Genomic DNA, 26,016 nt, shown 5'->3' with positions numbered 1-26,016 from the left:
CACCGTCAGCTGGCCTTTTTAGGGACTCTGTTTAAAGAAGATCCGCCTCTGGGGTTTTATATTGCTCTGGTATTTATGCCAAAGCCACACCAGCCCTCGGTCACTGAGAGAAGGACCTCTCATACACTTGGTGAGTACTGTACAGCTTCTGCCGGCTCTTCCTTTCCGGGGCTGCCTAACCCCCTGGGTGCTGGAGGTGCCTCCAGATTGGCCTGGCTTCTGTGACGCTGGCCCAGATCACACATCAAGGCCCTCGGGGGCTGCCATGCCTCCAGCATGCTGCTGCCTTCCAGGAAAAGGCATTTGTGGCCCTGGCATCCTGTGGCAGCCCTGTGACTGGGTGGCAGATGGGATGTAACACCTGTGGTCTCCACTTACCCTGCTCCCCAGGGCTGGTGCAGAGCTATGCCCTCATGTCCTCTCATAGCTCAGGATGTCTGACAGGCTGTTTGAGGGGACCAGATGCCTTGCAGGAAAACAGCTCTTTCTCAGGGTATTTGAATCTAAGCCAGCAATGGTCCGTGTGTCTGTGAAGTGTCTGTGCTGGGAGTGGGAGTGTATTTTCTTCAGTCCCCTGTGGGTCTCACTGTTCTCTCACTCATGCTTGGCTGAGGCGAATGGAGAATTTTCTCAGTCCTTGAAAGCTCCAGGGTCATTGGGAGATGTGGAAAGTCAGGGTGGGGGTAGGGACAATGCTGTGGCATTGTGTGGGTTTAGGGCTAGAAGGGACATGGAAGCCTTCTAATTCATTCTCCGATGGGGACACTGAGGGCTAGAGGAATTAGTGACTTGTCCAAAAGGCTCATACCCAGCTGTCAATGACCCGCCGATGTCATTGCCCTCCCCTGCAACATGCACACAGACACACACACACAAATAGTGAAGAGGACAATGAGACCAAGGGACTGATCCACTTCTGTGATCAGTCTGCTAACATCTCTTTATGGCTGAGGCAGGCTGGTGCACTGGGGCAGGCCTTGGAGGCAGACTGCCCAGCTATGAGTGACCTTGATTTCCTGTAAAATGGGAGTAATAGTAATAACATCTACTTGGCAATGCTGCTGTGAGGATTAAATGAGATAATAGATACAGAAAATGCTCAGCTCAGCACTGCCAGGGCCTGGCCCTGAGTGCTCAATTTTAAGAATTACCTGGAGGGCCTATTAACACCTAGATTGTCCTACACCCCACCCCAGCTTCTGATTCAGTAGGCTGGGAGATAGGAGCATGATAATTTGCATTCCTAATATGCTCCCAGGTGAGGCTGAGGCCCCAGATCTGAGACCACAGTGCATAGGGAGGCTCTAAGCACTTGCTTTTATTATTTGAAAGGTTTGGACTTTGCCGTTAGTCCTGGGGCTGAAACTCTTTATCAGAGTTCCCTTTGGGGAAGATGTATGGTTACTGGAGAAGCGCATGAGAAGTAAGATTCCCATGCCAGGCCTGGGAAACCAAGATGAGCACTACGATGTCACGACCTTGAGGCTAGATTTCATTTCCTCCTTCCCTTTTTTCATTCCACTAGCATTTATTGAGCACTTATTATGTGCCAGGCACTGTCTGCTCCTTCAGGACAGTGTAGGGGCTTCTGCAATCAGGGAGAGTAGATAAACAGATGAGAGCCATGGAGTAGATAAATGTGTGAAAGGGGTAAAACCCAGGAAGAGCTCCTCACCCAGTCCAGGAGTTATCAGGGAAGGCTTTCTTGGGGAGGGGTACCTGAACCAGGTCCTGAAGTAGGAGGTAGTCCTAGTACAGAAGAAGCATGGTCTCTGGGACTCTTTAAGTGGCTCAAGTCCACTGAATTTAGATTTCAAGGCAGGAAGCAGGGAGCACAAAGATCAGAGGGGTGAGCAGGGCCAGATTACTAGGACTTTCTACACTAAAGGATTGGGCAATGTGGGACCACACAAGGGTGATGGCTAGAGAGTGCCTTTTGAAGGGCCATCCTGGCAGCTGGGAGGATGATGGACAGGAATGGGGCAGGAGGGCTACCTCAGTGTGCAGGGGTCCAAAGTTGTTGGCAGAGGTGGTATGGAGGTAGAACTAATAGGGCCTAGGGCTTGATTGGGGGGCAGGAGAAGAAGTCAGGGTGTTGGGCCTGAGCTCCAGGGTGGGTGGTACAGTTCTTGGAGGGGAGCTTGCAGTTAGAGGATGGTGTAGAGGACAGCAGTCCCGTAAGTGGAGTTGAGGTGCCAGGGAGCACAGTGTGTAGATGCCAGCAGCAGTTGGCTCTGTGGGTCTGGAGCTCAGGAGAGAGGTCTGGACTGGAGCTGAGCCAGTGGAGTGAATGAGAAGCCTAGGTAAAAGCCAGAAGAGTGGACCCAAAGGGCAGATTTTTGAGGGTCAGAAATGTTACTAGCCAGAAGTCATTTTTAATTTAATAAACATGTATATCAATCAAGTCAATATACCCTGAAATTAATAGGCAGTGGTAGAATTTTCCACTGTACAGGTGTTTTTCATGAAGTCATTTCTCTCTTCAGGCTCTCTGATCCTATGGATATTCATATATCCATATAGGTGTGTGTGTAGATTATAATAGGCAGCTGCATGTGAACTGAAGGCCTCACTGCAAAGTATTTCCCCAACTGTCATTTGAAGTCTGACCATCTAAGAAGCTTAAACTTTCCACAAAAAGGAAAATGTCTTTGGGAACTGGCATCAGTTCAGCCTTCCCTTCAATAATCATTGATTTGTGTAGATCCCCCAACTTCTTCCAACATGACAGGCTTCATCCTAGGAGCAAGTTCTGATGGAGAAGAGTAAGTGATAATAAGAATTATTATTTTTGTAGGCTTTACAACAGAGGTTGGCAAACTTTTTCTGTAGAGTACCAAAATAGTAAATATTTTAGGCTTTGTGAATCTAAAGTTATCTGTTGTAACTACTCAATACTGCCACTGTAGCTGTAGCAGCCCAAGACAGTGTGTAAATGAATGGGTGTGGCTATGTTCCAATAAAACTTTATTTATAGGCACTCAAACTTGAATTTCATATAGTTTTCTTGGGTCATAGAATATTCCTCTTTGACTTTTTTGCAACTATTTTAAAAATGTTAAAACCATTCTTAAATGGTGGGTCACACAAAAATTAGTTTGTGGACCCTGAGTTACAATTTATAAGCACTTTCATTTCCATCATCTCTTTGATCCATCATCCCAGAAGATGGATGTTCCCATTTCCATTTTACAGTGGAGGAAATTTATGGTCAGAGATGCAGACATGTGACTGGGCATGGGAAAGGGGAACCCAGAGGGAGGAGAAGGGCAAAGAAGGGAAACTGGAGGGAACTCTGAAGCCAACTCTTGTCTCCTTCCGAGTGACAGGTGCGGGGGAAGGATAATGTCTTGGTACTAATATTTGCTTGGGGATGGCCAGGGAGTTGAGTGAGTGAGCAAAATCTTTGTACTCATTATGTCTTTAGGTTTTGGCCACTTCAGGGGGAGGAAAAAAAAAAACGTCATTTCTATCTCTGTGAAATCCTCAGTGACGCCCAGACATAGTGCGCGCTGAAAGGACCAGAAGAGTTTGCGCAGCTGAGTGCACAGAAGTTGTGACTGGAGGAAAACACAGTGACTTTGGCCCTGGTTCCACTAATATGCTCAAGCTGAGCCACAAATTACCAGCCAGCCCTGAGGAAGGCTTAGGATTTCTCCTGGCAGAGAGATTCGCAGAGAGCCTGGCTGCACAGTAAAACCCATCTCTCCAGGGCAGTGTGGAGCCTTCATGGGGGCACCACTCCAGGCTAGCAGCCCTACCCCCCACCTTCACCTCCCTTACTGCTCATTTGTTTCCATCTTAAAAAAGTAGATTCAAATTTACCTAAAGTGCTGCAGGTTGGCATTGTTGACAGTTCTCAGGCACTGTGTAGCTTGTCTCAGCTGCTGCTCTGCTTGGGAAACTAAGTCCAACACTCCCTTTCTTTCTGTGTGTGGGCAGCTCGGGGGAAGACACAGGGTTCATTGAAAAGGCTTGACTATAAATCACCTGAGAGAGGGATGCTGAGGGGACCCCAGGGGGAGACAGTCACCGGAGGGGGAGACGCCCTTGCGTCTGGGCCACCTTCTGGCTTTTGAGGTTGTTTGCCCTTCCTGGTGGAGCACCTGCTAGAACAGGGAAGCAGAGCTGTTTGCTGAGCAGCTTGTGACTGTCCCCATGTGGTTCTAAACTGGGCGATGTGACCAAGCTGTCATGAGACTGGACATGGGGACTTAGATCCCAGGGGAAGAGCAGCCATGTCTGGGAGGGGGCCACTCAGGTGGTGGGATTCTCTTCCAACATTTGTTGAGCACCTACCCTGGGCTAAACACCAAGTTATGTGCAGGGGCTTTAAACATACATCCAGATGTAGTCCTGGCCTAGGGAGGGGTCAGGGGCTCAGGGAGAGAAGAGAACACAGACCCTTTTGTTTTAGGGCCCTTGCTGCTAGCAGCTCTAGAGAGGCAGACGCAGAAGCAGAAACACCAAACATGGAGAAGTTATGACTGTCACTAAAGCAGTGATGAAGGTGCAAGATCAGCTCTCAAACCTGTCCTGGGTTAATATCTGCCCTGCCTCTTCCCAGCTAGGAGATCTTGAGCTAAATTGCTTCACTTCTCCAAGACTTGGTTTCCAAATCTGTAAAATGGGAAATAAAAAATCTTCCCTCAGGGATTTTGTGAAGATTAAATAGATAATATATGTAAGGTTCCCCCAATTGTTTTGAACTAATAAGGGGACATTTTTTCCAAAAATGGAAACAGAATATTCTGCTGTTTCACCTACCAAAGCAACTGGCACCTTTTCCATTGTCATTTTCCATTTCTGTTCAGTAAAATTAAATATTATACTCTCTTCATTGTATGGAGGTTTCTGGCAGTTAGTTTACAAACCAATTATCATTCAATAAACTTTTTCAACATTAACGTTTTTCTGGTTTTGGTTGTTTTAAACAAAGCTGTGATAAACTGGCTCTTGACCAAAATCTTTGCACTCTCCCATGAGTGTTTCTCAAGGATAAATTCCTAGAAGTGCCTTTGTAAAGTCAAAAGATCTGTACATTTTCAAGGCTTTTGATAAGTATTTTTGAATTCCCCTTCCAAAAAGCAGTATAACTTGACACTCATCAGCTGTGAATTCTACCCCACTTGCCCACACCTTTGCCAGCAAAGGTGGCCCCAAGAACCAAACACAAAATTCCAGTCAGTGGTGGGATTGGCTTTTATCCCGGCCACAGCAGCCTGCTGACTGTCAACAAGACCCCAGGTCCTGCTCACTGATGCTGAGCAAGAGCTTTCATGGTTTGGTTATTTAGACTCACATGCAAAACCTCATATTTACCCTGTAAAATTTAATCTTATTTGATTCAGCTCATTTTCTCTGCTTTTTGAGGTCTTGGATTTTGATTGTTCCCTCCAACATATTTAATGTTATAATCTCTCCTAGCTCTGTTTTATCTGAAAATTTGATCAACACGTGCTCTATTTTCATCCAACTCATTTATAAAAATGTCATATGGGAAAGGACCAAGAGTGGAGTTCTGAGGCATATCGCTGCCTCCAGGCTGATGTTGACCCATTAATGGACACCTTTCAGTGACGGTAACTCAGGCAACTGTCAAAGTGCCTAACTAACTTACTGTTCGGTCCACACGGCTCTATCAATCAGTGCTCTCACAGGAGACCTGTCAGATGCCATGACCAAGTTTAAGTTCAACATCTCCCACCTTCTGTATTCCCAACGCAGCAGCCCAGGGAAAAAAAGGGAAGGCTGTTATTCTGCCAACATGTTTCTCAGTAAATCCTTACTAGTTATAAGAAAACACTGCTTCTTTAATAATGCCTTCTGGAAATCTGCCTGGCTTGTATATAAAGATTATCTGAGGTTTTAGAAATCTGCCTTCTTTCCCTTTTCAAACATTGGACCATTTGCCATCTCCAGTCTTCTGACATCTCTCCATTTCTGATTCTTCTAGTATGCCAGGAGGTTAGGGATCTTCTCTGCAATCCAGAAACCATTCAGGCCAGAGACAAAATTGTTCGGAGCAACTAGGTGTTTTTCTTCAATCTCCACCTCACTGCAGACCTCAATTTCTTCTTAACAATATTAATTCTATCTTTGTCATTCTAAAAATCTTTCTCCTTGACACCCACTGATTTATTTACTCATTCATTTGATATCATTTAAGACCCTACTCTGTGCTAGACATTGTGTTAGCTACACTGAAGAATCTCTGGGGAACAGGACAGTCAGCCCCTTTCTTTACAAAGGTATGAATGAGCTGGCATATGCAGAGCTGATCATTGGTTGGGCATGTTCAAGGTGCTGTGGGGCAAAGAAGAGAGGCTACTAACTGAGACTGGTGGGCCAGAGAGGCCTCATGAAAATACAATGTCAGTGCAGAGACCTGACAGGTGTTGGAGTTAGAGTAGCAAACAGGTCAGGGGAAGGTGTTCCAGACTCTGCAACTAAAGGTCTAGGAGGGAGAAGAGATGACAGAATTCAGAGAATGGAAAAAACTCCACATAGCTAGAGTGAAAAGGCCAGTAGGGGAAGGGGAGGGAAGACGAGCTTGGAGACACAGGGTGAGGCAGAGGGCTGGGACTTGATTTCCATGGCCATGGTTGTGAGGTGTGAGGTGGTCGTGAAGGTCAGAAGGGACAGAAGCAGAGCTGAATTCCAGAAATCACAGCGGACCTCTCCCTTAGCATGCATGCTGCTTTGAACATCATAGAGAAGGGGGCTTCCATTTAGCCTTAGATTGTGTTAATGGGCTTCTGCTTAGTCTCTACTTAGCCCTTCTGACTGCATTCATGGGGCCGTGGCCCTGTCTCCCCTGTGCTTTGGCCAGGGTCTTTGCTGCCCATCTTCCACAAAAAGCCATCTAGGAGCCAAGGTCACCCATCTCCTTACCCTCCTGTGGTCACACATTCTGAATGAAGCTTGGAAGGTCTTCTGCCCCCTGTGGCCACCTTCTCTTTCCATGTCTCCTGCCTCTCTCTTCTCTGGGATCCTAAAAGTCAGCCTTCCCAACTCCTCGGCAAGGACCTTCCCCACTCCCATCCTGTCCCGCAGGGCCTTCCAAGCTAGGAGGCGATCTGCACACCCTCTCCTGAGCTCTGCTGCTGTTCCTCTATCACCGCGTGCCAAGAATCATCGGGTGTTGTCTTAACCTCCCCAGAAGAAAGGAAACCTGCAACAGATGTTGGAAAATGAATTCCCAGCACTCTGTTCAGATTGCAGTGCTGGTGGAGGGACTTCCCTGTCTTCTCCATCTGCAGTGGCAGAGCCACTGAGTCTCATCATGAATTCTCTTGCTTTCCTCTCTCCTCTCAGGTCGCCCTTTCCTCCTAAGTGGCTTCTACCCTTAGGGGTACATTTCACCTATAATGACCACATCTTCTTTTCCTTAATCATGTTATATTATTGATTTTAATTATAAACTATATGTTAATACAGTCTCCTTGTAAAAAATTATGATGCTACAGCTATAACCCAGCACCTCCTCTCCTGTTCCCTTCCCTCTCCAGAGGTGATCACTGTGATCAGTCTTAGACTTTTTTCCCAGAACTTTTTGCTGTATGTTCATTACCACAAAAAGAACACTGTGGAAAATACACAATATTGTTTTGTGCTTTAAAAAGAACTGACATAAATGGTTTTATGCTGTACATTCTCTGTGCAACTTTCTTTTTCACTCAGATAAATGGTTTAGAAATCTATCCATGTTAGTCCATATAGATCTGCCTAGCATTTCTCTTAACTTCAGTACAGTATCCCATAATTTGGCCCTTTGGGTAATTCCAAGTTGTGTGTGTGTTTCTCTAATTGAAGAGTGCCAGTTTTCCCACCCTTTCTCCAACCCTGTTATTAAACTTTTAATCTTACTATTATGGTGAGTGAAAATGGTCTCACTTCATTTGCACTACCCTGAAAACTAGTGAGGGTGAGCATCTCTTCATGTTGTTGTTGGGTATTTGTATTTCCTTTTCTGTCAATTATCTGTTCATCTTTGTTTTTCTTTGGCATTGTTTGCTTTTTTCTTCTTGATGTGTAAGAGTTCCTTATATATAGTAAATGCTAATCCTTTGCTATGTATATGGTAAATTTCTTCAACTCATTTCCTAAACTTCAAGTCTTTTAGGGAGTCTCTCCATTGGACTTAAGCTTTGTAGCCACTTCAGGTTTTCAGGAGGCAAGCAGATTCGTTCACAGGCTGCTGGAATGAAGGACCACAGACAGGATGGCTTAAAAAACAGAAAGTTACCTTCTCACAGTTCTGGAGGTTAGAAGTTTGAGATCAGGTGTCAGCAGGGTTAGTTTCTTCTGAGGCCTCTCTCCTAGGCTTGCACATATCTTTCTTCTGTGCAAGTCTGTGTCCTAGTTTCCTCTTCTTCTTAGACACCCATCCTCCTCAATTCATCCTATAATTACAAGTCGTATTGAATTAGTGACTTCATTTTACCTTCATCACCTTTCTAAACACTCTGTCCCCAAATACAGTCACACTCTGAGTTACGGGATGCTAGGACTTCAACATATGAATTTGGGGGGACACAATGCAGCTGTAACAGCAGTTAAAGGGAGAAAGCCCCACTTGCAGAGAGTGGGAGTCCAGGTCCACTCCTGTGCCTCTTTGGAACTGCACCCTAGTCACAGGTGGGCAGGCTCCAAAGCCAAGAACACTCTCTAATACGATTTTTTTTGGTATCATTAATATATAATCACATGAGCAACATTGTGGATACTAGATCCCCCCATTATCAAGTCCCCACCACATACCCCATTACAGTCACTGTCCATCAGCATAAAGATGCTATAGAGTCACTATTTGTCTTTTCTGTGCTATACTGCCTTCCCTGTGCTCCACTCTACGTTATGTCTGCTAATCGTAATGCTCCTTATTTCCCTTCTCCCTCCCTTCCCACACACCCTCCCCAGTCCTTTTCCTTTTGGTAACTCAGCCCATTCTTGGGTTCTATGAGTCTGCTGCTGTGTTGTTTCTTCAGTTTTTGCTTTGTTCTTATGCTCCGCAGATGAAATCGTTTGGTACTTGTCTTTCTCTGCCTGGCTTATTTCACTGAGCATAATACCCTCTAGCTCCATCCATGTTGTTGCAAATGGTAGGATTTGTTTTCTTCTTATGGCTGAATAATATTCCATTGTGTATATGTACCACCTCTTCTTTATTCATTCATCTACCGATGGACACTTAGGTTGCTTCCATTTCTTGGCTATTATAAATAGTGCTGCAATAAATATAGGGGTGCATATGTCTTTTTCAAACTGGGCTGCTGCATTCTTAGGATAAATTCCTAGGAGTGGAATTCTGGGTCAAATGGTATTTCTATTTTGAGCTTTTTGAGGAACCTCCATACTGCTCTCCACAATGGTTGAACTAGTTTACAGTCCCACCAGCAGTGTAAGAGGGCTCCCCTTTCTCTGCATTGTCACCAGCATTTGTTGTTCCTAGTCTTTGCTATGTTGGCCATCCTAACTGGTGTGAGGTGATATCTCAATTGTGGTTTAATTTTCATTTCCCTGATAATTAGCAATATGGAGCATCTTTTCATGTGTCTGTTGGCCATCTGAATTTCTTCTTTGGAGAAGCATCTGTTCATATCCTCTGCCTATTTTTTAATCAGGTTATTTACTTTTTGGGTGTTGAGGTGTGTGAGTTCTTTATATATTTTAGAAGTTAACCCCTTGTCAGATATGTCATTTACAAATATATTCTCCCATACTGTATGTAGGATCCCTTTTTGTTCTGCTGATGGTATCCTTTGCTGTACAGAAGCTTTTTAGTGTGATGTAGTCCCATTTCTTCAATTTTGCTTTTGTTTCCCTTGCCCAAGGAGATGTGTTCAGGAAAAAGTTGCTCATATATATATTCCAGAGATTTTTGCCTGTTTTCTTCTAAGAGTTTTATGGTTTCATGACTTACATTCAGGTCTTTGATCTATTTTGAGTTTACTTTTGTGTGTGGTGTTAGACAGTAATCCAGTTTCATTCTCTTGCATGTAGCTGTCCAGTTTTGCCAACAGCAGCTGTTGAAGAGGCTATCATTTCCCCATTGTATATCCATGGCTCCTTTATCATATATTAATTGACCATATATGCTTGGGTTTATATCTGGGCTCTCTAGTCTGTTCCATTGGTCTATGAGTCTGTTCTTATGCCAGTACCAAATTGTCTTGATTACTGTGGCTTTGTTCTAATATGATTTTAACAAGCGGCTGACAAATTCTCTTCTCTCCCTACTTCCAAGGTGCTCCAACCCCTGGTTCACTCAGCCACCCTCACCATGTGTGAAGAGGAGACCACCGCACTTGTGTGTGACAATGGCTCTGGCCTGTGCAAGGCTGGCTTTGCAGGAGATGATGCCCCCCGGGCTGTCTTCCCCTCCATCGTGGGCCGCCCTCGCCACCAGGTGTGTGCTCATCAGGACCCACGGCTGTGAGGCACCAGGAGTGAGTGCTGCATTGTGGAGACTATGCTGAGCTCTGTGTGTGAGTGTATGTGAGTGTGTTGGGGGTGGGGAACCCTCTTCTGATTAACTAACAGAGCAAGACCCCTTAAATAGTAATATCCAGGGTCAAAACCAGCATCCCCGAGGCAAGCAATGGTGGCATTATGTCTGGCTTAAGTCTTTGGGGGTGCTAGGTTTGGAAGCAACCTTTTTCAAATACATGCAATAAAAACACAAGTCCCTTGCCTTTAAGAAATCTATATTCCATGAAGATAGCCACACAACAAACTTGAGATCACAGGCTGGCAAAGAGGCAGTATATTTCTCCATGGGAGCACAAAGGAGAGAGAGACAAAATCTGAACAGAGGGACTAGGGAAGGAGAAGATTGTAGAAGGGATAACTGAAGACACAGAGGCCTCAGCGTGTTGGGAGAATCATGGGAGCGAACATCTGGATGTCAAAGTGTGAGCACAGGGATCAGAGGAGGGCGAGTACAGGTCTGTGTGTGTGTGTGTGTGTGTGTGTGTGTGTGTATGTGTGTGCACGCGCGCGGAGGAAGGGAAGGGGAGGGGAGGAAGTGCGTGGATAGGGCCCTTTGCCTCTCAGAAAATGGCATTGTCTTAGGAGAGAGAAGAAAGACGACCCCATGCAGACTTCTCCACCTTCTCTCCCCATCACCTCCACACTCACTGGTTATCTGCCCTGCCTTGTCTCCTCATGCCCAGTTTCCAGGGGAAGAAGGACATTTTTCCTATCTTTATCCTTCTTCAGAGACCCTCCAGTGCCTGAATCCCTGAGTGTTGCCCTCAGCCCCTTCACATCTTCTTCTCTTTTGCATTGCAGGGGGTAATGGTGGGAATGGGCCAGAAAGACAGTTACGTCGGGGATGAAGCTCAGAGCAAGCGAGGGATCCTAACTCTTAAATACCCCATTGAACATGGCATCATCACCAACTGGGATGACATGGAGAAGGTATAGTGGGTTCCCCCTTTAATGGTTCATTTTAATAATGTGTCATTACAGCCCTCATATTCCACAGGCCTCTGTGCCATCAACTCTTCCTCAGAAATGTTTCTCACATCCTCCTTTCCTTCCTGTCCATCCCCATGGCGATTCTCCAGCCTAGGCTGCCCACATTGCTCCCTGGACTATTGCAGCAGCGTCCTGGCTGGTTACTTTGCCTCCTGCGTCACACGCCCAGTTCATTCCTCACACTGCTGCACAGCTTATCCTTCTCAACACGAGCAGCTCATGCCACTCGCCTCCTCAGGAATCTCCAGTAGCTCCTCATGAACCAGTGGTAGGTTCCGAACTCCCTGTCTGGCACCTGAGGACTTGGTCCTGCCTGATTCCCAGCTTCATCTTCATACAGCCATCCCTCAGCCCAGAGCTTGTGTCTCCCTTAAAATGGTGCTGGTGCCTCTCTCCCTTTCATTTTCCCTGCCATGACCTCAGACAGGTGCACTAGTGCTCTATTATTATGATGACTCTCTAACAAAATTTTCCAGTAGGAATCTCTAGGGGGACCTAGCTTTTTTGTATAAGAAAAATGCAGGGGCAGGGTCCACTTTGAAATGGTGGTTTGTGATCAACAAAACTATGTGTGCAAAATGTGAATTGAGCCTCTCTACTATTCTTTTGATAAAATTCTGCTGACAGTTGTCTGTGAAGTCTTTTCATCTGCAGCAACTGCCTTGCAATATAATAGAGTGCTTATTGAGCAGACTGAAACTGGGAAAAAGAAAGTCGATTTGAAATCTGCAGCTCACTCTGCTTTTCTCTAAATCCTGGATTCAGTTACTCTAGATGTGAGATAAATAGGTAAAATGCACAAGCTTTCAATGCACACAGTGGAATGGTTAAGAGCACAGGCATTAGAGATGGAGGCAGAGAGCCCTGGGAGCAAATCCTTCCTGCCAAGCCTCAGTTTCCTTGTTTCAGAGAGAAAAATGCTTTCATCATTAGGTTGCTCTGGAGACTGAGTTAGATAAAAAGTATAATCCCAAAGCATGGAACATACTTAATGCCCCAGAAATGGCATGTATTGTTTATATATATCTAACAATATATAATTCAAAAATATAATAGACAAAATATTTTAGTGACAGTAATAACAATACATGAGCTCTTTAAAAAAATAACCCTAAAAATATATTATGTGCCTTAAAAGAAACGCTGAATAGTGTAAAGCTGTCAAATATTCCCAAATCAACTTATAGGCTCATTGCCATTCCAATAAAAGTCTCACAGGTTTTTAAATTGTATATATTTAAGGTGTGCAACTTCATGATTTGATAAACAGAGTATAATGTCACCACATTCAAGCTAATTACCATATTTATCCCCTCATATAGTTACTTTCTTTCCTCTTATAGTGAGAACATTAGGATTTACCCTCTTAGCAAATTATAAATATACAGGAGAGTGTTGTTACCTATAGTCAGCATTCTAAAACATAAAGATTTCCAGAATTTATTCATCCTGCACAACTGAGACTTTGTACCCCTTGACCACCATCTCCCTATTTCCTGCACCCAAAACTCCCGCTTTCTATGCTCTGCTCATCTGAGTTTGGCTAAAAACTAATCACAACTTTTTGGTCAAGATAATCATACAGCACACTTGGAGAAATAAGTAAGGCAAAACTAATGAGAACAAAATGAATATGAAAAACTGAAATGAGATTTGCCATATCCAAATATTAAAATATAACATAGTTATTAAAATAATTTTGTACCAGCACAAAAATAAAGAGGAAATATATGATAAGTTAAATTCCACACCAGAAGGGAGAAAAAGATTATTCAATGAATTATTCTGGGATAGCTGAGTAGGTATTTTGGGGACGAGGAATCTTTATTGCTCTCACCTTGTACCATTTCACCAAACACAGTTATCAGTTGAATATAAAAGTTAGATATAAATATTCAAATAGTTAAAAAAATATATAGTAAGCATACTTACAGAATTTCAGGTGAAAGATGTCATGGAGAAAAAGAGCAACAAATGTGAATTCTTAAAATTCACAACTTCTGATATTTGAAAAATAAAACCAACTTTAAAAGGCAAACTACAAACCAGAAAAATATTCACAAGTGCAGTGAAGGATTAATACAAACAGATAATGTAAATTGGTAATTAAAAATACAAAGTTTCTACCAAAGGACATGAATAGTTTGCCAAGTAGAAATTATAAAAAGTTGCAAATCTGAGAAAGTTTAAACTCATTTGAAACAAATAAAAATATTCAAAGTAAAATAAGTAGGTAATATTTTTACTTTCAAATTATTGCACATTTTAAGAGCGAGAAAACTGAATGTAGGGAAGGTTAAAAACAGGCATGTTCTTATTCCGGAATGAAAAGTAACTTTGTTGTTTTTTGGAATTAGAAATCAAAGTCTTCCAGTTGCCATGCTCTTTAGCCTAGTAATTCCACTTTCAGAGTTCTTTTCTTTGGAAAACATGCTGAATACAATAAAGAAAATGTACTATGCACAAAGATAGCCATCACAGGATTTTTTATAAACAAAAATTGAAGCTACCATGACTAGAAATGATTAAATATATGATAGTATAGGATGAAATGTTGTGTAAGCATTAAAGATAATAATGCTCACTTTATTAAAATAAATGTTTCATATGACAAAGGAAATTATTTATATTAACTGAAACATGGCAGAAAACAAAATTGAATGTAAAGGTATAGTAATAGCATAATGGTAAATAAATCCAAGTATCTGAAGTAAATAAAAGGTAATAGCAATAAATTTGAACATACATAAAGGCGAAAGGTTAGGAAGAAGGAAAAAGCCAAAATGTTGGCTTTTTATTATTAGGTGATGGAAACAGAGGTTTTCTTACTCTTAAAAATATTTTTCTAATTTTAAAATTATCAACATCTTTAACTTTAATGTATTTTTTAGACATTCCAAAATATAAAATAAAGTGAAGTGCAGATGCTCTGACCCAAGACCCAAGGCTTCTGGTTCATGGGTATGGAATACAGCCTGGAACCTGCAACCTGCAACAGTTACCCGTCTACTTCTGATACAAAGCACCTGGAGCCCACATCTGAAGGACTAGTGACAGCACCCAATTAAGACTATTGTCATCTCCTTCACGTGAAACTTTCATAGGCCAGGGCCTTTGCTTGTGCCATTTATTCTGCCTCAGGTGCCCTTCCCAGCCTCTGGAGACCTTTCTTTGCCTTCAGGGCTCACTCAAATCCCCCAGAAAATGAACTGCTCCTGCCTCTCCCTTCTCTTAAAATGTGCATGTGTCTTGGTAGTGTGTCTTTTTGCCTGCCTTTCTCCCCTCCAAACTTTGAAACTAAGATTTAGGGGCCATGTCTGATTCATATCTGCCCTCACCACATTCAGCTTAGCACAAAGCTAGGGGCCCATAAATGTATGGTGTGGGGAAATGGAAGTTCCTATGGCTAGGATCCTCAGCTAACCCAAAATCACTTGATGATGTAACTGGCCTACTGCTAGGCTAATACTTCCACACCTATAGGCAATAAGTTATTATTGACTGAGTCACTATAAAAAGAGCTCTGCCCAGTCCTCTGGGTGGAGGCAGAGACAGAGGTGGATTACAGACCTGCAGACTGAGTGCTCAACCTACCAATGGGAAAATAAAGCCGGGTATAAATGCTTTTACCCCAAGAACGTTCCATTGTCATTTCTTGGTCTCACTGAATCTATAGTGAACTTGCTTTGCCCAGGGTTGAAATCCTCAGGCAAGGACATATGGGTACAGTGGAATCAAATGCCCCTGTGCCCCACCTCTGAGGAAGTCAAAGCCCTATGTCCCTGCCACTCTTTGCTGGATCCCTCTGAAACAACAACTCCTTGTATAGTCGTCTCGCATCACTAAAGAGGGAATAGACATAGTGGGAAGAAATAACTTCCTCTAAAGCAATGGTTCTCAACCAGGGCAATTTTGCCTACCGGGGGCCATTTGGCAACATCTGGAAACATTTCTGCTGTCACAGCTGGAGAGGTGCTATTGGCATCTAGTGGGTGGAAGCCGGTGATGCTGTTAGCCTTCCTATAATGCAGGGTGAGCCCCCACAGTGGAGAATTATCCAAGCTAAAGTGTCAGAGCACTGAGGTAGAGAAGCCCTGCTCTAAAGCACCATCCTGGCCAGTGGTAAACAGTGAAAGTTCAAGTGTCAGATCTCCAGCAGGAGACAGTATACACTCTGCTGGGGTTTTTTAATTAATTAAAGGTGTGAGCAGGGTCAAGGAAGCAGAAAGAGGGATGAGACACCCAAGTATTATCAATGGAAGGAAGATCTTACACCCCTAAGCCTGAAGGGGCCAGAGGGGGAGCTCACTAGAGCTCAGTGACAGTTGGGGCCCTGGAAGAGGGGCCACCCAACAGGAGCTGTGCTCAGTGAGGGCCACACCTAGGCTCAGAGAAACACCCTGACCGCTCTCCTTCCTCTCATTCTCCAACCTCTTGTGGTAGCTTCCATTTTAGCCAAACACAGCCAGAAGCCAAAAAGCAAGGAACACTGAGAGACACAGTGTGTCTGCCCCCCAACCCTCACCCAGGATACAAAGCAGGGGAGACAAGGGAAGAGTAAAGAGGAGGGAAGTTCAGATGGAAATACCACACTAAATGGCCCAGGTCTGAGTCCTGTCGGGGGCCCTGCTGAGAAAGAATACAACTTCCAAAGACCAATCAGAAATTCCCAGGGCTGATAGGTCTTCTCCCCAGATCCAGCCCATCCTAAGAATGTGGTGCCCTCTTCTCCCAGCATGGGCATGTGAATTGGAATTCACTGGGGGTCTGCTGGGCTCAACTGGCTTTTATCCCAATCAGATCTGGCACCACTCCTTCTACAATGAGCTGCGGGTAGCACCTGAGGAGCATCCAACTCTGCTCACAGAGGCCCCCCTAAATCCCAAGGCCAACAGGGAGAAGATGACCCAGGTAAGAGGCCAGAAAGACTGGGGCACTAGCACAAGAATTCAGCGTGGATGCTTGGCCAGATCATCCTTCTCGTTCACGTATCAGCGCACCAGAATTTTCTGCAGACCAGCTGTGTATGTAGTCCATGGGAGGTGGGACTGGGGTAAACAGGCACACTTCCTGCCCTTAAGAAGATTACAAACCATTCTGTGAGACAAGCAGTGCTGTGATTTTTGCCTGTTTTTTATTCTGCATTGTCCTCTCAGATCATGTTTGAAACCTTCAACGTCCCTGCCATGTATGTTGCCATTCAAGCTGTGCTCTCCCTCTATGCTTCTGGCCGCACAACAGGTTAGTAGCCCTGTAATCTGTTCCCTTTCTGACTTCAGGGGAAGGAAGGGAAAGTTGGGCTCCTGCAGAGGTTCCTGCTCGAAAGAATCAAACAGGCAGCCAAAGTCCAGGGAATACCCTGCTTAGGGATAGCAGAAGGGAAGCTACAGGGAATGCAGATGTGAATCTCCCTAGCATAGCTGGGGAGCGTTTACATGAACAAACCATGACTAATACATCCAGCAAGGACAGTAGTCAGTTGGGGAGCTTTTACACACTTTCTGACAGTTTTGAAATGTTTCTGCTCATGAAGCAGCAATGGCAGAATTCGTGATGGTGAATGTTAAGTATTGGTATAGAAAGGTGCTCAGGGAAACAGCGAATTTCACATAGAGCAGTTTTTAATAGGGACATGACACTCTTCAAATACTCATTCATGTATTCATTGATGTGTCCATTCATTCATTCATTCACTCATCAGCTGTTTTCCATTGCTCCTACCATGTGCCAAACACTGCATCGGGCCATGGGCACACACTGATAGTCACGGCAGACTGTGCCACTGTGGAGCTAACAGTCTAGAGGGGAGAAACAAAAGTAAAAGATAATTTCATGGCAGGTGATAGGACAGTGATGGGGAAACACAGGGTATATAACACTTTGTATCTTGTGCTTTGCACTTGATTTTACATTGTAAACATAATGTTTAATGTCTACCTGGTAGTCATTGTATGATGGTTCCATGATTTATGTATTAATTTTACCACTTATAGACCTTTAAGTTATCTCCAGTTTTTCTCTTTTATTATAAAATGTGTTATGATCAACATGCTTGTAGAAGAGTAAGCTACAAGTCTCAGCATATTTATTCGGCACCTGGCCCTTAGCGAACCATCTTATTAGCTTGGATCATTTCTTAGTTGATTCTCTTGAGTTTTCTGTGTATACAACTACATCATCTGCACATAATGCCAATTCTGCTTCTTTCTAATGGTAACACCTCTTCCATTTTCTGCCTTATTTCACTAGATAGAACACACAAGATAATATACAATAGTAATAGTACTATGACAGTATTGTAGTGTTTCTCCATCAATGATTTGGCGGTTGGATTGAGAGAGAGATTTCTTATCATGCTGAGAAAGCCTATTTCCTTTCGTGGTTTACTAAAAGTTTCATCAACAGGGAATGATGTTTTTTTAATTGGCTGGTTTTTATAGTCCCTTTCAGATCTAACATTCTAATTGCATGTGCATATGTGTTAGTTTGATGTGTGAAGAATAAGCAAATTATCCAGTCTCTCTCTAGGCATTTTACTTGCCTTCCAGAAGGTTACAGTCTCAATTGGGAAAATTAATGAATGTACACAAAAAATACAATTGGTGATTCTTACAGTGGGCGAGTTTTCTTAGCTGCTAGAGAAAAATATAGTAGCTGAAGATCATTTGGTAATTGGTCCCAGAAAGGCAGATGAAAGGCAAGAAGTGTTTTCATAGGTCTTATCCCTTCTGTACATAGGCATTGTCCTGGATTCAGGGGACGGCGTCACTCACAATGTCCCCATTTATGAGGGCTATGCACTGCCTCATGCCATCATGCGCCTTGACCTGGCTGGCCGCGACCTCACGGACTACCTCATGAAGATTCTCACAGAGAGAGGCTATTCCTTTGTGACCACAGGTATCTAGCCCCTTTCCTGATTCTGACTTGAGCTCAGAACCAAATCTGATCTAGGACCAAAAGTTCTCAGGACTGATGAAAAGTCTGGCCCCCTGTCCTCAAATTTTTTTGAGGTAAATAGGGAGGCTCTGGGCTGAGCCTGGGCCTCTGGACAAGACCAAGGCTTCTGAACAAGATAGTCAAGGCAGTCTTGTTTAAGGAGGAAGGTTCCCAGTCACCACTCCTTGGGGTGGGGGTCAAGCCTTAGGCCTACTTATCCTAAGCAGTGCTCAGCTAAGCCTCCTTAAGTGCCCTTCTCACAGCATCCCCTCCTTGCCCAGGGACCTGCTACCTCTGTCCATGTCTACACCAGGGTCAGAGCTAGTTTTTATAGCACTGAATGGTAGTAAAGATCTGGTGATGCATTTCATGACCTAGGGGCATTTATGATTTATCTGAGGCATGTGGAATCAATAATGTCTGAATTTCTAAGGTGCAGGTGTCATGCTTCAGGGACCACCCTGGGTAAGAGGAGATTTTAGGTGGGGGCCTTTCTAGATTCTGTAAGATCACAGCATATAACCTACATCTAGACTGGAAATGTGTCCTGCAAGCCCCTCAAAAGGCCTGCAGCTTTCTCAGGGCAGAGTGAAGACAGCCCAGAGAAAAGCCCATGTGGAGTTTTGCTGGGGAATCAAGATTTTGAACTCCCATTTAGGAAAAGAAATGAAAAAAATCACATTCATCCTAAGACTGAATCCAAAGTAGAAGTAAGGAGGAAGTTTGCATGGAGATAAAAAGGAACAACAAACTAAGAGGACTGAGCATCTACTGTCTGTCTTTTCCACCCTTTCTAGCCGAGCGAGAAATCGTGCGAGACATCAAGGAGAAGCTGTGCTACGTGGCCCTGGATTTTGAGAATGAGATGGCCACGGCAGCCTCTTCTTCCTCGCTGGAAAAGAGCTATGAGCTGCCAGATGGGCAGGTCATTACCATCGGCAATGAGCGCTTCCGCTGCCCCGAGACCCTCTTCCAGCCCTCCTTCATCGGTGCGGCACTGCCAGCCCCACCAGTCCAGTCGGGGGCAGGGAGGAGGGCATGCGAGGCTGGAGAGAGAAACATCAGGAGCCAAGCATGCTCTGTTTATTGCTTATACACAGTTCATATTTTTCCAGGAAGGGCCAGAAATATATAAGCAATACAAGTAGATAAAATCTAATTTTAAATAAAATGATAAGGAAATGGAAAGAAAAACAGGATGGGGGTATGACATGAAACCAAGAGTGCGATTAATACACAAAACCCTTCTTGGGTCACTCACCATTTTGGTCACAGAGAGGAAACCTATGGGAGTAAACAGGAGGTGCTTGCGGTGCAGACCTGAGTTTAGGTCCTGATTCTGCCCTTTCAAGCCCTGTCTCCTTGGACAAGTTAACTTTTTTTTTTTTTTTTTAGGAGAGCAAGGCAGAGGCTTTTATTTAGAGAGAAAGCTAGAGGACAGAGCTCCTGGCTCAGGCCAGGAGGGGACAAGAGTACCACAAGTTAACATTTTTTAACCTCAGATTTCTCATCTATAAAGTAGAAATAATGACAGTACCTACTAGATAGGGCTGTAGCAGTATTAAATATTTAACAAAAGGACAACTACTTTCTTGAGAAGTGTCTAAGGAGAGTTAGGCCTGTAAGCAAACACTAATACACAGTGAGTGGTAAAGAGCAAACTAAACTGAACAAAGTGCTCTGAGTGTAAGAGATCAGTGAAGGCTTCTTAGAGAAAGTGGACATTGAAGAATGAGTATCATTTTGTGGTACCTGGGGTTGGAAGGAGTGCAGAGTAGAGAATGGAACATGCCAAGGCATGTGAAAGGTTATGTTCTATTTGGAACATGATGGGAGAATTGTGTGTGTGTGTGTGTGTGTGTGTGTGTGTGTGTGTGTGAATACAGAGGAAATTAGAGGCAGACCACAAAGAGCATGGGGGTTAGTCATATCAGCAATGGCACTGGAAGTTTTTAGGCATACTGTAGCAAGATCAGGTTTGTATTTTATGAAGATTCTTCTATCTACGGTATGGAATTGTATCACATGGGGAAAGACTAGAGGTTGAGGAGGCCAGGCAGGGCCTGAGCTGGTTTGGCATTGGGACTTTTCACTGCAGAAGGTCACGGTGCCAGATTAAGGTAGCTAGATCTTGACCTGAAGGAGTCAGAGGCTGTCAGAGATGATGTGATGGGTCTATCCATACAATGGAATACTATTTGGCAATGAAAGGGAGTGAAGTACTGAACATGCTAGTGTCACATGAATGAACCCTGAAAACATCATGCTAAGTGAAAGTAGCCAGACACAAAAGGCACATATTTTATGGGTCCATTTATATGAAATACCCAGAATCGGCAAATCTGTAGAAACAGAAAGTAAATTAGTGGTGGCCTAGGGCTGGGGAAGGGATGAAAGGGAAAATGGGTAGTGTCTGCTAGTAGGTATGAGGTTTCTTTTTGGGACGTTAAAAACATTCTAAAATTAGATTGTGGCAATGGTTGAACAACTCTGTGAATATACTGAGAAGTACTGAGCTGCACACTTTAAAAGGGTGACTACTGTGGTATGTGAATCATATCTCAGTAAAGCTGTGAAAAAAGGTGATACGATGAAAGTGTTTAGAAATATACCCCAGGCAACAATGAAAAAGATTGAGAACAGGGAAACTAAAGGCAGGGTGATGGCCAGTTGGAGGGCCTGAGCTTGCAATCCACTGGGAAGATGATGAAGTCTGCACTAGGGTAGCTGCAAAACCAGAAGGGTCCCTTGAGGAGCTGGAGGGGTGGGCGTTCATGAAGTGCTGGATGTTGACTGGATACTGTGATCTCCACTAGGCATGGAGTCTGCTGGAATTCATGAAACAACCTACAATTCCATCATGAAGTGTGACATTGACATCCGCAAGGACTTATATGCCAACAATGTCCTCTCTGGGGGCACCACCATGTACCCCGGCATTGCTGACAGGATGCAGAAAGAAATCACAGCCTTGGCCCCCAGTACCATGAAGATCAAGGTGGGTCTTGCTCCAGTTCCCTTCATCCTGTTCTTTGTACAAGGACCTGGCTACTTGGGTGATGCTCAAAGTCAGGCTGCGCAGGCCTAGAGCCTGGTGGCCTCCCGGGTTCCCCAGCTTCATGGTCGGGGACAGATTTCATCTTGGGGGATTATGTTCCTTGGGCACTGATGAGCTGGGGACACATTCAGCATGGGCTCTCAAACATGATCCCATAGTGTCATAGGAGAAGGGGGTGAAAGGCTTGGGGATGAAGAGAATATTGAGGGGCTTAGGAGGAAATTAGGAGGAGGGAAATAGGAAGAAAACAAGGAGGCAGCACTACAGCATCTCTAAACCTTTCAAAGGACTCGGATATTACCCCAGAGGAGGGTGAAATTTCCAAAGAGAGAAAGCCTGGCCACGGGGCAGGTTGCTGGTTCAGATTCCCAGAGACCCTCCTGGATTCCTGGGCAGCCTCTGCTCTTCTACTTCATCTGGCGACAGCCCTCCCTACACGGCTGCTCACCAGGGCTTCTCCCCACAGAGACCTTGGCACCAGGGTGGCCCACTAGCCTGGCTGCTCTCCCCAGCCTCTGGTGCCCAAGCAATCATGCAGATCTTTTGACAGGCTCTAGAAGCTTCACTGCTAAAGGTTTAGTAAAATAGTTGGGAATAGAATAGAGATGACAAATAGGTTGAAACTTACAAAGTTTCACAATAAAGTTGGTCTCTGGGGAGTAGAACTGATGTAAGGAAGTGAATTCTCTATGTTAGTTTTCTGAGAACCTTCTTCCTAAAGGGAGGCTACCTCAGGCCTTTCCTCTGCCTAGTGGATGGTGTTTAGCATAAGGAAGCAGAGAAGGCCACCAGAAAAACACGAGAGCCACTGAAGCAGCCATGCTTACTTAGGCCTGCCATGTGGGGGATGTCAGGCCAGGCCTGGGCAGGAGCTTTTTTACCAGAATGGTGTGGCAGGTTACCACACCTAGCCTCACCCCCAGATTCAGGCTCAACAGGTCTGAGGTGCCCCCCCCCACCTACACTGACAAACAAACACCAGCAGTTTGAGGCATATCCCAATCTGTGATTTGCTGCCCTGAGTTTAACAGTATGTGCTGACCTTCAGGGAGGTTACGATCTAATCAGTAGACCTGTCAATGAAAGGCTAATTTAAATAAGACAAGGGGAGGGGAAAGGGTACTCTAGATAGGGGAAACAGAGTAGGCAAAAGTGCTCGGGGGTGGCATGCATGTACGAACACCCTGGAAAATTAGACAGAAAGATTTGTGTAGAGGAATTGGGGGAGATGAGGCAAGCCTCAAGATTATGGAAGAAGAGTTTGGGTGAAGTGGAGCTGAGACTGAGGACTTCTAGCCCAAGACAACCAGAGTTTTCTCACAACTAGAACTTCTCAGCAATTAAGTCTGTTAGCTTCTTAGTGGCTGTGCCCGTCCTTGATGTATCTGTCCAAGGAGCAATGGGATGACTTTTACCTGCCTAAATACTAAGATAACTTCTAAGGACTTTTCTTATTCTGCAATTCCATGATCTCTGCAATCTAGGAAATATGTAGAGAGACTCTAAGGACCCAAAACATCAATTTAGTGTCTAATTTGTTCCAGCACTGAATTCTAAGAACCTTCAGAAACTGGGAAATTATTTGAAGGGTCACAGTCCTTCTGGATCCACTTTTAGATGGAGTTTTATGGGACAAATAATTTCTAAAGCTAAGCTCAGGACTCCCAGTGGCAAAGATGAACAATGTATTATGAATATGAGAACTTCTCAGTTTTAAGTAGCTGTTGACAGATGAAGCTCAAGACAGGATCTGAGTAGACTGACTCAGACTCGGGAATGGAGAAAGCCCAGTCTAAGCTGCCAATACATTCAAACTCCAAGCAGGAACAGAACAGTACCCCCATAGATGTTGGTATTGGTCAGCTAATGCTGAGTAACAGGAAACTGTAAAATCTAAGGTCACATAACAATAAGCATTTATTACCCATCTGTAGGTCAGCTGGGAGTCAGCTAGCTGATCTAGGTCAGGCTTGGCTAGGTAGCTCTCTGGGCCCAGTCAGCTGAGGTCAGGTCCACATCTCCCATTATGGGGCCCAGGCTGAAGGGCCAGCAGCAACTCAGGGGCAGCTCTTCCTGTGATGATGGCAGAGGCACGTGAGAGCATGCCTGACTGTCTGAAGCACATTCCAAGCTCTTCTTTGGGTCATGTCTGCTAACACTCCATTGGCCAAAGCAAATAGGAGGCCCAGCCCCAAGTCACAGGGTGGAACAGTACACCTTTCTCATGGAGGGGTGGGGGAATAAGGGTGGGAAGTAAAGATTTGAGTAATAATCAGATCCACACAGTTTACTCTTTTGGTTTCTGACCATGGGAGCCGTCTTTCTCTGGAGCAGCCTGGCAGTGTAATGAGATAATTCCTGGACCACCTTCTCTATTCCCTATGTGGGGACTGATCATGAGTCACCACATTGTTTTTTATTGTATCATTGATACACCTTATGTTGCTTTCAAATATGCAACACAGTGGTTCAACAGTTACCCATATTATTATTAATTCCTCACCCCCTCTAGGCAGTCACTATCTATTAATGTAGTAAGATGTTACAGAATCATTAACTGTATTCTCCGTGCTGTACTACTATCCCCATGACCAACCACATTTTCTCTTTACAGATTATTGCTCCCCCAGAGCGGAAGTACTCCGTCTGGATTGGAGGTTCCATCCTGGCCTCTCTCTCCACCTTCCAGCAGATGTGGATCAGCAAGCCTGAGTATGATGAGGCAGGGCCCTCCATTGTCCACAGGAAGTGCTTCTAAAGTCAGAACAGGTTATCTGGGGATCTCCTTGAGACTGCTCTGTTGCCAATCATGAAACATTAAAACTTACAAGCCTTACTTCTCTGTGTGGGGCTCTTATTTCCTGAGCTGTGTCTCATACAGTGCTGAGGGCTTTTTTTTTTTTAGGTATCATTGATATACACTCTTATGAAAGTTTCACATGAAAAACAATGTGGTTGCTACATTCACCCATATTATCGAGTCCCCCCAGTACCCCCATTGAAGTCACTATCCATCAGTGTAGTAAGATGCCATAGAGTCACTACTTGTCTTCTCTGCGCTATACTTCCTTCCCCGTGACCCCACACACACACCATGTGTACTAATCATAATACCCCTCAATCCCCTTCTCCTTCCCTCCCCACCCTCCCTCCCATGCCCCCCCCCTTTGGTAACCACTAGTCCCTTCTTGGAGTCTGTGTGTCTGCTGCTGTTTTGTTCCTTCAGTTTTGCTTCATTGTTTACACTCCACAAATGAGGGAAATCATTTGGTACCTATCTTTCTCTGTCTAGCTTATTTCACTGAGCATAATACCCTCTAGCTCCATCCATGTTGTGGCAAATGGTAGGATTTGTTTTCTTTCTTATGGCAATAGTATTCCATTGTGTATATGTACCACATCTTAGTTATCCATTCATCTACTGATGGGCACTTAGGTTGCTTCCATATCTTGGCTATTGTAAATAGTGCTGTGATAACATAGGGGTGCATATGTCTTTTTGAATCTGGGCTCCTGCATTCTTATGGTAAATTCCTGGAAGTGGAATTCTGGGTCAAATGGTATTTCTATTCTTAGTTTTTTGAGGAACCTCCATACTGCTTTCCACAATGGTTGAACTGATTTACATTCCCACCAACAGTGTAGGAGGGTTCCCCTTTCTCCACATCCTTGCCAGCATTTGTTGTTCCTAGTCTTTTCGATGTTGGCCTTCCTAGTGCTGAGGGCTTTTATACCTTATTTCTAATCCACACAGTGACCCTGTGAGATAGATATTATTTTATCCCCATATTACAGATGAGGAAATTGAGGCTCAGAGAAGTCAAGGACCCACTGAGGAGCACACAGAACCAAGATGAAAATCCAAGTGTATCTGATCTATAGCCTGTGGTTCTACTATGCTACCTTGTTTCCTTTTCCTTGAACATAAATAAGAATGACAGCTGGATGACTGTTTAAGGAGTGGGACGTAAGAAACTAGGGTTCAGACATGTAAATCCTTGTATTCAACCATGATACGCAGAGAACATGAACATAAAGAGAAACACAAGTCTGGGAGGCTGTAACCCATGAGTGGATCAGACACAGTGTTATTTGAACCTAGATGAAGCAAGATCATAGTGGGTGTGAGATCTCAATTGTCATTGAGGATTAGGTGGTACTTTGCCCCAAAACTAATCAAGAAAGGAGTACTCTTAGGAAGAATGATTTTTCTCCTCCTCCGCTCCTCTGCTCCCCCACCTTCTTCTTCTCTTCCTCTTTCCTGTTGTTTGTCCCCTGCTCCCTGTCCTTGGTCAGTTCTGTTTAATTTTGCACGTGTACTGAATTTTGGTTATCTACAGTTACTGGGCAAGGGCACATGGGATTTATGCACCATACAAAGATGATCCTTGCCCATCAGGGTCTCACTGCATAAAATGGGAGACAGATACATACAAGACAATGATGTGGGGTGAAATAGAAGCACCCACAAAGTGCTGTGAGAAAGTAAGGGAAAAGAATAGCTGACATGATTAAGTGCTTATATCTAACCTCAC

General features: G+C 44.3%; 1 protein-coding gene across 1 annotated transcript; it reads left to right on the top strand.

Annotated features, from left to right (window-relative positions):
- ACTG2 (actin gamma 2, smooth muscle) lies at positions 1 to 24,317 on the top strand. The gene is made up of 9 exons (XM_017644355.3): positions 1 to 130; positions 10,250 to 10,411; positions 11,296 to 11,424; positions 16,285 to 16,395; positions 16,641 to 16,725; positions 18,223 to 18,384; positions 19,221 to 19,412; positions 21,240 to 21,421; positions 24,096 to 24,317. Exons 2-9 carry the CDS (start codon positions 10,286 to 10,288, stop codon positions 24,237 to 24,239), a joined length of 1,131 nt encoding a protein of 376 aa, XP_017499844.1. The 5' UTR covers positions 1 to 130; positions 10,250 to 10,285; the 3' UTR covers positions 24,240 to 24,317.
- The last annotated feature ends 1,699 nt before the right edge of the window (positions 24,318 to 26,016 follow it).

This window comes from Manis javanica, chromosome 1, assembly GCF_040802235.1.
Source record: "Manis javanica isolate MJ-LG chromosome 1, MJ_LKY, whole genome shotgun sequence".
Taxonomy (NCBI): domain Eukaryota; kingdom Metazoa; phylum Chordata; class Mammalia; order Pholidota; family Manidae; genus Manis; species Manis javanica.
The sequence above is the reverse complement of the archived record's forward strand: the minus strand, read 5'-3'. Positions and strand labels throughout refer to the sequence as shown.